At 38.4% G+C, this 14725-nt stretch overlaps 1 protein-coding gene across 1 annotated transcript in view; it reads left to right on the forward strand.

Annotated features, from left to right (window-relative positions):
* Nucleotides 1-14725, forward strand: part of RNF217 (ring finger protein 217) — a 119722-nt gene that overhangs the window by 77683 nt on the left and 27314 nt on the right. The window contains exon 2 of the mRNA XM_008691246.2: nt 545-778. Coding sequence (XP_008689468.2) covers nt 545-778 — 234 coding nt within the window. The remainder of the gene's footprint in view (nt 1-544; nt 779-14725) is intronic.

The raw sequence follows: 14725 nt of genomic DNA on the forward strand, positions 1-14725 counted from the left end.
ATATATATATATATATATATATATATATACACACATATATATATACATACACACACACACACACACACACACACACACACTTTCAAACCCTTTTTTTCCTTTAAAGTAAAGGTGCTGAGGTACTCCGTAGTAAGGTTGAAAAATCTGAATCACCTTTTCGTCCTAGTGATTCCTTTGGCTGGCACATTGTCTGAATGCTGTCTTACCCTTCGTTTTCCAGAAGGATGGGATGATAATTTGCTTTTTTGGTGAGCCTATGGCTTAGGTCCATATAAATTCACAAATATGATGACAGAGAATGCTTAAATATGCTGTGAATCATTTCGGAGACTTTATATAGTGGTGAATTATCTTGGTCCTGCCTAATGTAGGTACCAAAGTGATTACCATTTATTATGTTAGAAATCCTGAAAAGTGACGGATAATCCTTTACTGTAATCATGAAATAAGCAATAATATATGAAAAAAAAAAAGAAAGAAGAGAAAGTTAACCAGCGCTTTTTTTTTTTTTTTTTTTTTGTCTCCCATGTGCTCTTTCACACAGGTACAACTTGGCCAAGTAGAAATCAAATGCCCTATCACAGAATGTTTTGAATTCCTGGAAGAAAGAACAATTGTCTTTAATTTAACACATGAAGATTCCATCAAATATAAGTACTTCTTGGAACTTGGCCGTATTGATTCCAGCACCAAGCCATGTCCGCAGTGCAAGCACTTTACAACCTTCAAGAGAAAAGGACATATCCCCACCCCTTCCAGATCAGAAAGCAAATACAAAGTAAGCATGTTCACCAGAGTTGTGGGTTAGATGTCACATGATGCCAAATTAGGCCAACTTGTGGTGGGCATTAAGTGGGCTTCCTTCCCTTACCGAAGTCTAAGGTGAGTATATATTGGCTGTGATACCGAAAATACGTGGTTTGGGGAGGCTGATGATCAGAGAGCACTCTTGAGGATTTAATTAAAGTTTTTCTTTGACTTTAACCATGTTTAAAAATCATTTAGCAGCCTAATTGAATGACTAATCTTTTCAAGTAACTGGCACTGCTATTACTAAATGTTAAGTAAATACTGATCCTTTTTAGTGTAAGCTTGGCTTTTTTTGGTGGACCCAATGTGAATCTCCTCTGGTTCCGTCTATAATAAGTGAAAATAGTATAAAATGCTATTCATTCATGTACAAAATGCCAGTATAAGCTAGACAGTATGCTAAGTTTGGGGGGTTCGGAGGCAAATGTGACATAGTCCTTGCTCCAAAAATGTCTAACGAAGGTGAGAGAGATACCTGTTCTAAAATGACAGTTCAATATGATTAGTCAAACAAACAAGAAGAACCCCACTACACTTGTGCTTTGAGAACACTGATGGAGGAGAAGAGGCTAGGATGTGAGGAAAGACTTCTTGGAGAAGATGCAGTTCTCCAGGCAGATAACAGATAAACATTGGAGAACACGTCAGAGCAAGGAATGAGTTAAGTGCGCAGGCCCTGAGGCTGAGGCAGGCGTGCTGGAAACAAATGCTTGATGGGCTGGTGGGGAGAAAGCCAAGGAGAGCGGCGGTCAGGTATTTAAAAGCAGATCGTGTTGAGTCTTACACTGGGCTCAGAAGTTTGAATTTAACTCTGTAGGCATTACAGAAAGGTCATTCTTGCAGCATGAGTAGAGGAAGTCACAGGAGGGCCAGACTGAAGGCGGGGCAATGAGGGCAGCAAGTGCGGGAGCTAATCCCTGATTCACAGCGCCGGCTGTCCATCACCATCACTGGTGCCCCGGGCCCGCCCCTCGACAACTGTCTGGCACATGTTTGAGCATCCCTGGGTGATGCTGGTGTGCAGCAGAACTGGGAAGCGGGAAGATGATGAGGCCCGCCGTGGCGGTAGTTTTTCATCCTTGTCATTATAGCAGAATGGCAGGAGGAGGTGGTTTCAAAGGCTGTTTGAAGTCCTCTCCATTTAAGGTAAGTCTTTGCCCATGTTCCGGTCTTGGAAGCAGTGGTGGCTATGGTATTCGTTCTGTAGCTTTGAGGGACTGCGGTTTAGCAAGTACTTCCGTCCGCGGGTTGCAATGCTGAGCTACGGTGGGTTAGTCAAAGCCTCTTAATGAGTAACTGGGCTTTGAAATTGCTTGACTCTCATAGTTAATTATTTTATTTACCGTCTTTGTGAAGACTATAGGCTCGTAACTAGCAGGAAACCTTTTTTTTCTTCTCTAAAAATACATTTTGGAGGTTGCCAAACTGTATAACTAAAATAATACACTCACAGTGATTTTGAATACTGACTTAATAGCAATAGCATAATTTTATTTGACTCTCTATATTCTTAGGTTAAGTTATTTTTATTCCAATTTTGTGTTGTTGATGTGATCAGAAATGACTAGTTTTAGAAGGATACTTATCCCATAACAGCCTATTTTATTTTTTTTCTAAATTATGTTTGGAATCATTTATATGATTTATTTGTTTATAATATATATAGATAGATAGATACAATTAATACACATTTATAAAATATATGTATATATAAACTCAGACTGTACTATTTAGGAATTTTGGTATTTAAAACATGTATGCATAATTGAGTCAGAGTGGAAATCATTCAAAAATATATTGTTCTTGTGAAATGGGTTAAAAGGTGTAATTTAAGGTGCAATTATAGCTGTAGTAAAATTTTATAAACTTCATTTCATCCCAAATCACCAAATCATTGGCGATGAGCTTTATTTATCAGAATGCACATGTATTGAGAGTATGTAAAATATATAAAAATTAAAAAATATAAGATCCTATATTTATATAATTTTGAGTGAACCAAGGGCACCCTGATAACATTTCCCAATGTCAGGCTTCCTCCAATGTCCATCAGTTGGGTTGTAGGTAAGAAGAGATGTAGGGGGCAAATGGATCAAAACCTCAAACCTAGTAAGTTCAGTTTTTTACTTCTGATGAGCAAAGGAGAGGGAAATTTGCTTTGGGGACAGGAGAAATTCAACACAAAATAAACGTTGTTGATCATAAACAGTTGAAATCCTTGGTAATGGGTGAGGGATGAAAATCTCAATATAGAGTAAAACTATTAAACAGCTTTCAAGAAAAATATAATTACCACAAAATTTGGGGATGATTACTGTTATTACTCATCTTTATTCTTATAGAAGAGAAGATCTCTAACAGAAAAGGTAAATAGTCCCCGTGTTTTATATAGTACAAAGTTCTAGGGATAATTCACACAATTCTTGAAGCAAAGATTTTTACTCTTTAATATAATGTTTATATAGCATTTTTCATCATTAAACTCTAAGCTCTTATGTTAACATTAACTGCTTGATTTACGTGTCCATACCTGTCTGAATATTATAAGTAAGGAGAGCTCAGACATGGCTGCTTCAGCAAACCAACTGTGACTTTCATGATTATAGTATAGCACCCTACATTGAGACTATGATCTTTGTTCTTTGTGGTAAATCAATGGCTGTTTCTCAGGTTTGCTCTATTTTTAAAAATTCTGTTTCCCCAATAACAGAACCCACTTCCAAATGGTGTAGTTCATCATAACTTTAAGAGTATTGAATTGAAGTACTTGAATGTAATGAATTGAGTCATAACACAACAGAAACAAACAAACAAAAAAGATTACTACTAATGTCTTACGTGTCTGAGCAATTTAAAATCTCTTTATAATATTGTTTACAGCCTAAATGGGTTTTGTATCTATTGATGAAACCCTTGTAATGTATATTTCAATATTACTCTTTTTGTGTCATTGAATTATAATGTTGTGATCCAAGATACCACTCCTTGAATGCTTATTATGATTTCTGTCAATTCAGAAGCACTTAAATAGAAGGTTAAAATTGTTGTTTTATAGCAGGAAATACCTTTGGATACATCTCACATGAAATTGGAAATCTAAAATATCATATGTGGGGATTTCATTTAAATAGGTTTGTAACTATCACTTGTTAATTTGTTTTTGTATTTTGCAAGTGAAAAGGGGGTAAACAGAATATATCAACAAGCAGGAAGAAGAACTCCTAGGTGCCAGTACATCCTTCCAAGCCCTCACTCAGCTGATCTCCCTTCTGACAGAAGTTTGAGTACCCAGAGCTTTTCATTATGTTCTGGACTCCATTAAACTACTACTGTATCAAATAGAACTAGTATATTCCTGAATGGAGAGATTTACATTGAGACAACCTTCCCTTTGTGCAAATCCAGTCTTTCTCAGAAGTATTTGTCTCCTCGTTCCTGCAACTCTTGTCATGAGGCCAAAATATTTTACCATTCCATTTCTTCAACATTAATTTCAAATACGATAAAAAATCCAATTTCTGACCAAAACAGTCCCTAGAATGTATTAATCCAAGTGCATATCAGTACAGAGAACACGTTAGCAATGGGAAAATGAAAATGCTAAAGTTGTGGCTTTAATGGTGCTTGTGTGATGCCTGGTGACAGACACATCCCCAGCACCTGAGTTTTTCTCCATAGCAACTATCATTTGGGATTTTATGGTGTTATTGTCTGGTTATTTGCTTAAAGTCTCTCCCACTGGTCTCTAGGAGGCCAGGTCCAGGCTTGCTCACTGCTGAGAAGCTGTGTCAAGCTCTGTGTCTGATAGACTGCGCTCTCAAATTGTATTTGTTGGAGGAACTAATAAATGGGTCAATGCATATATAATAATAATGTGTACTGTAGTAAATGCGGGCAGAAAATGCTGAGAGCACTGGGAGAAGAAAGGACAGGAGAGATTGGAAAGGCTTCAATAAGAGTAAACTAAGCTTTGAAATGTTCAATTTGCCAAGCTGGAAAAGGTGGGTCAGAGCACTGGCTTCCAACTATATTTAAACTCAGTCTGCCAAATATGAGCTCTGCCCCTGTAAGTACAGTTTTCACATGTTTTACTGGGGTTAGTAATAGTGACTGTCAGAAAGGCAGAGTAAGGATTAAACAGGGCCACACATGTAAAGTACTTAGCATGTCTGACACATCCTAAGTGCTCAACACTTGCTAGAAATTATTATGTTTGTTCTCATTATTAGGCAGGGGCCACAGAATGAGCAACCCTGGGTTATGGGGAAGGAGATAGAGGAGTCAAGAACAAGACGGGGGGGGGGCTCCTGGGTGGCACAGCGGTTAAGCATCTGCCTTCGGCTCAGGGCGCGATCCCGGCGTTACGGGATTGAGCCCCACTTCAGGCTCCTCCTCTATGAGCCTGCTTCTTCCTCTCCCACTCCCCCTGCTTGTGTTCCCTCTCTCGCTGGCTGTCTCTCTCTCTGTCGAATAAATAAATAAAATCTTTAAAAAAAAAAAAAAAGAACAAGACAGGTGGAATAAAAGATTGGGTGACTGATGGATGGTGGGAACAAAGGAGGGATGTTATTGACTATGTCTTCAAGAACAGGCTTGGGGAGTGAAAAAAAAATGGTTTGAAATGTATTGGTGATGTTAAGTTCGAAGACCCTTTGGGGCTTCAAAGAGATCTCTAAAAAGTGGATCTTATGAGGAGGGATCTGATGGCAAGCATTAATATTTGAGGAGACTGAGCCAGGGGAGGGTGACTGAATTCATGGAAATGGATAAGCCATGTTCTGAGAGGTAAAGAAAGTGATAGTTTTTCATGAAAAGGAGGAGAGAATTACAAATGATAAAATGTAGTCATTTTATGCCTTAGGAGTTGTACTGAGATGGGGCAGTTCTTGGTCTCCTTCCTGTTTCCCAGTATAGAACAAGAAGGGGTCCCCATTTTCATACTGTTTTGGACTAAGTTGAAGGTCATGCATAAATAAACGCAGGGAATGTGTTAGAGGTCATTTTCTTTATGGTTTCCTTGAGGCGAAACTAATATAAACCCCACTCTCCCCACAAATAATAAACAGAGCCTTGAAAATTCACAGAATGGTGCTTTGATTCATTGTAAGGTAAAGAAAAAAACCAGTAAAATGTCCTGGGGAAACTCCCTCTATGTTCTTACCTTATATAGTTAGCAGGTTTTTTCCCCCCTCTCTTAATTATTAAACCCTCTGGGTAGAAATCACATTTGATAAAACTGCAAATACATTATTTCCTTGTGTGATAAGAGAACTTTTCTAAGGTCTTTAAAATCAAATCAATGGATTTCTTGTTCCTAATTAATGTACTTTAAAATGTGCTTAAGTGGAAGGCTGGAATTCTGGTAATACTCAGTTTACCCCCTTCCTGTGTCTATTACTCAATCCTCTCTGACCTGTCCTGTACTCCAGAAAGTTGCCTCTTTGAACTGCTTTTCCAGACTCCCTTCCGTCTCGATTCCTATTTGGGTTCAGCCAGCTGTTGCCATTGGCAGGAGGCAAAAGGGTGCAAGGAGAGAATAGTAGATGCATTACTTCCTCACTCCCTTCCTAATTCAGTACAAAACTCAGGCAGTAGCTGTTTCCCTTTAGGACTGTACCTCCCGCTAGGTAGGAGGTACCTCCCCCATATTTCTAATTCTCACTGGGCTGCAAAAACCTCTTTCCTCCTTTGTCTCTTTGGCCCTAAGAGTGACAGTGGCTTCCCACTATTTCTGCTTCTGGGGCCCCGCCAATCCTTTGTTCAGATCCCAGCTGCACATCTTCAGTTGTGCCTCCAGTAAACAATTTTCATTTATATCAATCAATCAATATGCCTAAGCTTTCTTTTAGTAAAAATAATTTGAGAATTTTTTCCCATGTGTAAAATGTTTAGTGGTTTCCTATGAAAGTGTGGCTAGCATGCTGCATTGCTCTTTGGTTTATCCCTGACATCATCTAAGTTGACAGTGTTTACAAATTGAAAATCAGATTGCATGAGCCCTGCAAGATCAGTTCATCCTATGACACACACCAATTTCTCTTGGCATTAATGCATCATTAATGTTAGAGGCTATAGAAAACAAGTGTAGCTTCTAAAGTGATTGTTGCTAGCATAGATTTGGGAGGGAGATAAAGATGAAGTTGTCTAGCCTGGTTTAAAGAAGCCAGCTTAAACAAAGGGTGTGTTATATACGCTAACTTTGAAAAAATGTGTAATACCCAGCTATGATGCAGATCTACTAAGTTTTATTAGGATGCATCTGTCTCTCTAGTTACTAATGATGTGCTTTGCTAAAGTTGTTCTTTGTTTCCTTTACTGACGCATAAATTAGCCATAATATTTTATGGAGTCTTTACTTGAACTTCTAACAACAAAGACCAAATAATAGAATTCATTTAGTATCTTAACCTACATCTGACGTTTAAAAAAAACACTACAATAATTGTAATAATCAAGGTTCATAGCTATCAAAAATTCACCTACAATGGGATTGAAAACTGTTGGTTTTTTTTGCTTCACCACATCATCCCTTGGGTCTTCAGCACACGAGAAAAGTTGAAGAATCATTTCTCCCTAATGACATGCTGAAGAATGGGTAAAAGTAAGCCAAGTCTGGTGCTCATTATGAAATGGTCTGGAAGGTGTTAGGGCTATGTATTTCTCACCTTCCGTACTCTGCATTCCTACTTTGCTGTATTTACCCTCTCAGATCTGTACAGGAACCCAGTGCAACAGTCTACATGTATATAAGTCTTCTCTACAAAATACCTGCAGGTGGACATTCAGACACTGATCAAACACTTCCATTTTTAAGAAACTTTCTGCTTAGAGAATCATTCCCTTCCATTTTGAAAGAATTCATTGTTACCTTCAGGCTGAAATCTATCTCTTGCTTTCACCTGTTGGTACAGACAATACTCGCATTTCCTCAGGTACACTATATGAGTAGATGGCCCTCCTGCTACTTTAGGTGGGTTATCTCTGTGAGATGTTAGCTTTACCGTGTTGTGTTCAAAATAGATGTCTTGTTGAGCATGGAATGATGCCATACTGCTCTGGCTAGTCAGTTTGGACTACACAAATTAGGGCAGAATCTTCCAGTACCATTTATATTCATCTATGAAGAGGTAGGTCCTCAGACAAGAAATAAATTCAAACAGATACTTCTCTGGGCCTCGCTTTCTAGGTGTAAAGGAAGAGTCTATAAATGCTTAACAGTGTTTGTTTCCAGGTGGCAGAAGCAAAATAGATTGGTATGAAACAATGGTTTTCAAATTAGGGAGAGAGGACTCTTTTTGAAGGACAAAACCCCTGGAAGAATATGCCTCTCAGTTGAAAATGAAAGCCGGTACTAAAGTGAATGTATTGTGCAGTAGTGTGTTGCATATGTAAAAGGAGCCTAGAAACCAATATGAGGGATGATGGTAAGGCTATTTGTATGAATAACCACTACAACTCCATATAGGTTATCTTGTCGTGTGTTAACTGTTTTTTGGGCTGTTTGTTTGTTTGTTTGTTGTCCTCATTTGATCCCTGACCTTTAGGAAAGTTTCCCTTTCATTTTCTGTCTTAGTTTCAGCTATGCTGTGAGAAATTAAGGCAAGGGTCACTGGGCCATGTTTGGACTGTGTTCAGGGAGCAGTGCCGTATGAAGCCTGCGTGTTACTGGCACTCTATTCAGGAGATATCCCCAAGTAGGAGGGGACTAAGGGACTAATCTTAGGGACTAAGAATCGAGGCAGAAGTCAAGCCCATGTTTTCCCATGTGGAGAACCTCCCTCCACTGCCACTCTTGCTTTAGGATTTGATCTGATAAGGGAGCACATGGTGCTTCCTTGGAGGTACTTGAGGAGATGCATCAAAGACGACTTTCCGCCTCTCTGTGATGACCAGTACTTCTTCCCAGTCTTCTTGTCTTTAAGAAAGCCATCTGGAGTTGTTACAAAACTGTTTATAACCATGAGAGTTCCCTATTATTTATGTATTGATCTGTTTCCTTAGGGCACAACCTAGTTTAACAGCCATAAGTTTTATATGTTTCATGTAAGAAGTTTCTGGACCACAGTGTATTTTGAGAAACACATGAAGAGTATAGGAACGTACCCAGTAGTGCAATTCCTGGATCCTAGGGTAGCTTAATTTTTAACTTTTTAAGGGACCTCCACACGGTTTTCCAAAGTGGCTGTACCAACTTGCATTCCCACCAACAGTGTAAAAGGGATCCCCTTTCTCCACATCCTCTCCAACATTTGTTGTTTCCTGCCTTGTCAATTTTTGCCATTCTAACTGATGTAAGGTGGTATCTCAAGGTGGTTTTGATTTGAATTTCCCTGATAGCTAATGATTTTGAACATTTTTTCATGTGTCTGTTAGCCTTTTGTATGTCTTCATTGGAAAAGTGTCTGTTCATATCTTCTGCCCATTTTTTTATTTATTTGTTTCACATGTATTTTGAGTTCTTTGTAGATCTTGGGTACTAGTCTTTTATCTGTAGTGTCATTTGCAAATATCTTCTCCCATTCCGTGGGCTGCCTCTTAGGTTTTTTGACCATTTCCTTGGCTGTGCAGAAGCTTTTTATCTTGATGATACAGACATAGTGAAGAGAAGGGCCATATGCACCCCAATGTTCATAGCAGCATTGTCCACAATAGCTAAATTGTGGAAGGAGCCGAGATGCCCTTCAACAGATTACTGGATTAAGAAGATGTGGTCCATATATACAATGGAATATTACTCAGCCATCAGAAAGAACGATTAAACAACATTTGCAGCAACATGGAAGGGACTGGAGGAGATTATGTTAAGTGAAATAAGTCAAGCAGAGAAAGACAATTATCATATGGTTTCACTCATTTATGGAACATAAGAAATAGGAAGATCAGTAGGAGAAGGAAGGGAAGAATGAAGGGGGGGTAAACAGAAGGGGGAATGAACCATGAGAGACTGTGGACTCTGGGAAACAAAGTGAGGGCTTTAGAGGGTGGTGGGTGGGGGATTGGGATAGGCCGGTGATGGGTATTAAGGAGGGCATGTATTGCATGGTGCACTGAGTGTTATACGCAAATAATGAATCATGGAACATTGCATCAAAAACTGGGGATGTACTGTATGGTGAAAAATATAACAAAATAAAAATTATTTTAAAAAAGGAGTATAAGAACATAAATATAAGACCAGTTGAACCCTGTTTATTGGACACTTCAGCAAGGCTCAGGACTGAACTAGCTGTAGTGACATCTCTGTTTGGGCCCCACGAGAACATTGCTGTCTCCCCAGTGCTCTAGCTGCTTTCAGGCCTCTGTAGTAGCTTAGGCTGGGCCCTCTGCCGGAGGTGTTACCCCATCACTGGCCCCAGTGAAATTCCACTCAACTTTTCAAGGCCACCTTCTCTCTGAACATTAGCCTTCCAGTCTTCCCTAAACCACCTTTCCCATGGTACCTACTTGTCCAAGCTTCGGTTGGACATGGTTATTACATGGTTTCATAGCTCTCTGGGTTTGTATCTGTCTGTCTTCAATAAATTCTTTGGGGATAAGTATTTTCATTCTCTTTTATGTGCCTAAAATCAGTACACTCAGTACCTGCTACTTCAAGGTGCTCAATAAATATCTGTTGAATGGGCAAATGAATTGATGAATGTTTCATTATTGCATATCTGTCTTACCCTGTAGTTCTAATAAAGCAAATTCTTCTTGGAAAACTGAGTTAGCTCATATTTGCAATGCTGCATTTAAACATAGATATTGTCTAATCTTTTGTTTGATAAGTAATGATTTTGTGATTTGTTTAAAATAATTATGTTTGTAGGAGTGTGTAGAATTTAGGCAAAAAAGAGACATTTCTGGGGTCCTCTTTGGTTTGAAACTCTGTTTTTATTTTGTGGGTTATTTTTTTATTTGCCTTGAACTGTCAAGAGAAAATACTCTTTGCTTAGGGCAAGTCGGTGGGTTTAACTTGTCATCTGAGTGTCATGGTAGCCCAGATTGCTGGAAAAACTAAAGGAATTCGGGAGTTTAAAATGTAATGTAAATTTTTTTTTAATTTTTCTTGGATGCTGGGACAAGTTATTCAAGATTTGTAACTCTGATAACTTCATTCTTGAAACACTTGCAGCCCTGTCTCTTGTAGAAGTGTTTGATTATGATCGTGATGCTCAGTGAAATGTCATGCGGATAAAATATTTAGCAAACATCATCTGGAAATCGAAGAAATAATATACCATCTCAGCCATTGCTCATAAATTAGATATGTTGGTTTTTCTTTGAATTCATTTGATGTTAGCCCATTTGTTGGACTTGCTGTGTGCAAAATAATTCATTTTACGAATAACTTTGAGGGCCTACCATAAGCCAGAAGTTCTTATGTTACTTATCTCAGGAAATACAGGATACCTGAGACAGCTTTTGTAACCTCCGTGAGCTTGGAGCCTGTTAGATTAGACATCTACATGTCGAATGTGAGCTCTTTAAGAAAGATACTGAATCTGGGAGGAATAGGGAAGACATCTTGAAGCAAGTAGCATTTGATCTGGAGAAGATTTCAATAGACAGATTGGGTTAATTGGACTTTCTCCAATTACAAAAGGCAGAGATGTAATTTCTCTCAAGCTACCTCAGTTCATGAGATTTACTGCAAGTCTCCACAGGAAGAAGGAAGGGCAGGAAAGCAACCTCAGCAGTCACTGAGGCAGGCTTCACAGAGAATTGGACACTGTCTCTAGTAGCATGACAGCCAGCCCCTCTGTTGTGTCACTAGATGTGAAAGTCTGTTATTCCCTTCTCTTGTAATCTGCACTGCGGTCACTCAGCTTTTCTTATCTTTGTCTCCAAAACAGGGGTAAAGTGTATGTGTATCCCCATTTCACTCCTTAAAAGAAAAAAAAATCTGTCTTGCCTAACCTCTATTCAACCATGAGGAGCCTACTGCACAAAGGTCAGACCAGCCACCTCATAGGCTGCTTGCCAGCCAGAGGATACATGCTTTTGCTTCGGGACTCATTCCTGGTGGAATCAGCTGAGGCCAGGGAGACGGGGTCACATGGTAAAGAACAGACCTTCTCAAACTTCAGCATGCATATGAATCACCATGAGACCTTGTGAAAATGCAGACTGATTCAGTAGGTGTGGGCTATGACATGATTTTTTTTGTTTCCAGCGAACTCCCAGCTGATGCCAACGTTGCTGCCCCTCGGACCACACTTTGAGTAACAAGGATAGAACGTAGTGACCTCTTCGTGAATATAATTACTCAGAAGGCAGGGAGTCTGTGTGGGAGGTCTGTGGTTGTGAGACAGTGTTTCATGTGGAGAAATAAGTATTAAAAAAGGAGTGGAGGAAGATGCAGCTTTGGTGTCGATATGTGTTTTTATATAAGGCCAGTTTTGAATATGATTAAGGCCACAATGGAATAAGGCATCTTCACACCAGAAAGTTAGAGTTTAGACCATTCAGAACAACAGGGCTGTTGGGGTTGCCTGTTAGTCCTTTTATTATCTTAATCCAGAGCAAGGAAATAGTTATTTTAATGTTATCAGTGACAGACAGTAAGCAGTTGGGTCTGAATTTAAATTATTGATGTTCACTTGAGAGCTTGCTGCAAAACTTTTTTCACAGTTTGCCACGGGGTCCGTGTTGTTGGTGAAGATTGGCTGTAGGACCTGCTGTGGGACTTAGCTGTTTATTGCACAGAGTTGGGAGCCAGAGTCCCTGGTATAGACACCCAAGTATCAGATTCCGTATCATTCTGCTACGTTAGGAGAGTCACACATTTCTAACTATCTTCATTAGGGATCCATAGGGGTGATAGTTTAGCACTTGGTCGCAAAGATCCTCAAACCATTGTGATGTCCAGTATCCACAGAGTTAACAGCGCAAAGTGCTGTTTCATTCACTCTTCTAGTCATTTCATAAATACAATCTGACTGAGTGATTAAAAAACAAAGAGGTTTTTTTTATTTGACAGTGCTAGAAGTCAGTGACTTAGAATTACTAATAATGAATAGATGAGAACTTAAATATTCAAGCCCTTCTGAGATAGTGGCAGGTATGTGAGGAAAAGCAAGTCTTTCTGACTTCTTCCCCATTTCATTTATTACATCTGAAAATTACATTCGCAGAGTCCCCATGTGGATTTACATTTATTCCTCATTGTTCAAGGACATGAGGGAACGATCACTTTATATCATTTTATTATCTGGAGTTTACCCACTTCAACCTACTGTTCTTACTTTAAAATGACTTATTTTAACTTTAATGATCAGAGAAGGCAAAAATGTTTATTTTAAATGACTAAATAGTAACATGCCTCTTTTTTTTTAACAAAAGACTCTCCTAATTTATGTAAGTAAAATTTTGAAAAGGATTTTCAAAAGTCACCGTATGTTGGTAGTCATACAGAATTTTGACTTACTGAGTAGCTTAACCACATGACGTTTGATGTCTACTTTTTTTTTTCAATTGCTAAAGAAAGAATACTGTTTAGTATGAGGGAGTGTTTGGCAAAGTGAAAAGAATGCTGGCTTTGGAGCCAGACAAACTTATGTTTAAATTTCTTCTTAACACAAGCTTACTATGTTACTTTGGTCAAGTTATTTAATCTCTGTGAGTCTTAGTTTTCTCATCTTGTAAACTTGTGATTGCACCTACTTTGTAGCATTATTTTGTGGGTAAAAATCAATACTGCATGTCATACAGCAGTATAAACATTACACATGACAGAATTTCAATAAATAGACATGATGTTTAAAATTTTATGACAAAATACTATTTTGTTTTGATATAAATTAAAAGCAAAAGTACTTTTGTTACTTCATATTTACGTAGGAAGAACATTACCTATTCTTGACATCAGTGAAAACTGTGCTGCTTTGAGTTATAAGCATAAGAGCTGTGATTATAATTGCTTCTTGGTTAATCTATATACTGGAATCTTTGTTGTCAAAAAGGTGATTTTCCGAAAAAGTAAGTAGTGATATTGTCAACAGTTTACCAAAAGAAATTCTAAAGAATCTTCGAAACATAGTCAGTAAATTCATTCACACAGTGTGAAATAATATACAGAAGCATATTGTTCATAGTGAGACATTTTATTCATTCGCTTTAATCAAACAGGGCTGAGAAAGTCAAATTATGCCCATATGGTCTTAGAAAGTGATGACCAGAAATATTGTATGAGAATGGGATTCTTCACTGTCATTCAAAGTAAGGGAAGTCAGATAAAATGTCTTCCATGTCGAGTGGAAGACAGATATTTTCAATGAACATAAACACACACTCTCACCTAGTGAAAATACAAAGACTTTTTGATGGTTTCCTAGGTACAGGCCAGAGGATCCCCATACGCATATATGTCTGATAGGATCCTTTGTATTGATTTTATAATTAACTTCCCTTAGATTAATAGGAAACGAGGCATGTCCTTGATTTGAAATGGTACCTCCTAGCAAATGCTGGCACAGTAGTTTGTTTGTCAGTGTGTTTTTCATTTGATGGAGCATCTATGATGCTTTGATTTTATAAAAGTGAATGAAACCATTGGTAAGAAGAGCAATGCAAATGCCTGGGAAATTGATTCAGAGGAAAGGTGAATTTAAGGGCAGCAGCCTGAGTGTGTAGATGAGGGGCATTGTGAGCCTTCAGGTTTTACTCTGTGCTTCAATCTAGAAGATTTTCACAAGGCCAAAATGATTTCCAGAATAGCCCAGTGTTTAATTCCAGTATAGTGTACAAACAACCTTATCATCCATACCAAAGCAGTTCTTTCCTCCTTTAATAATGTAATAGTCACATCTTCTTATAGTTTAATCTTGTAGAGGGAGCAATATTTTAAATCTGGACAAATTAGAACCTGTTCGCGAACTTCCTCAAGCATCACCATTCTTATCCTTTTAAACACTCTCAATATGTCTACTAGTGC

Source organism: Ursus maritimus, unplaced genomic scaffold, assembly GCF_017311325.1.
Source record: "Ursus maritimus isolate PB19 unplaced genomic scaffold, ASM1731132v1 scaffold_13, whole genome shotgun sequence".
Classification (NCBI taxonomy): Eukaryota; Metazoa; Chordata; class Mammalia; order Carnivora; family Ursidae; genus Ursus; species Ursus maritimus.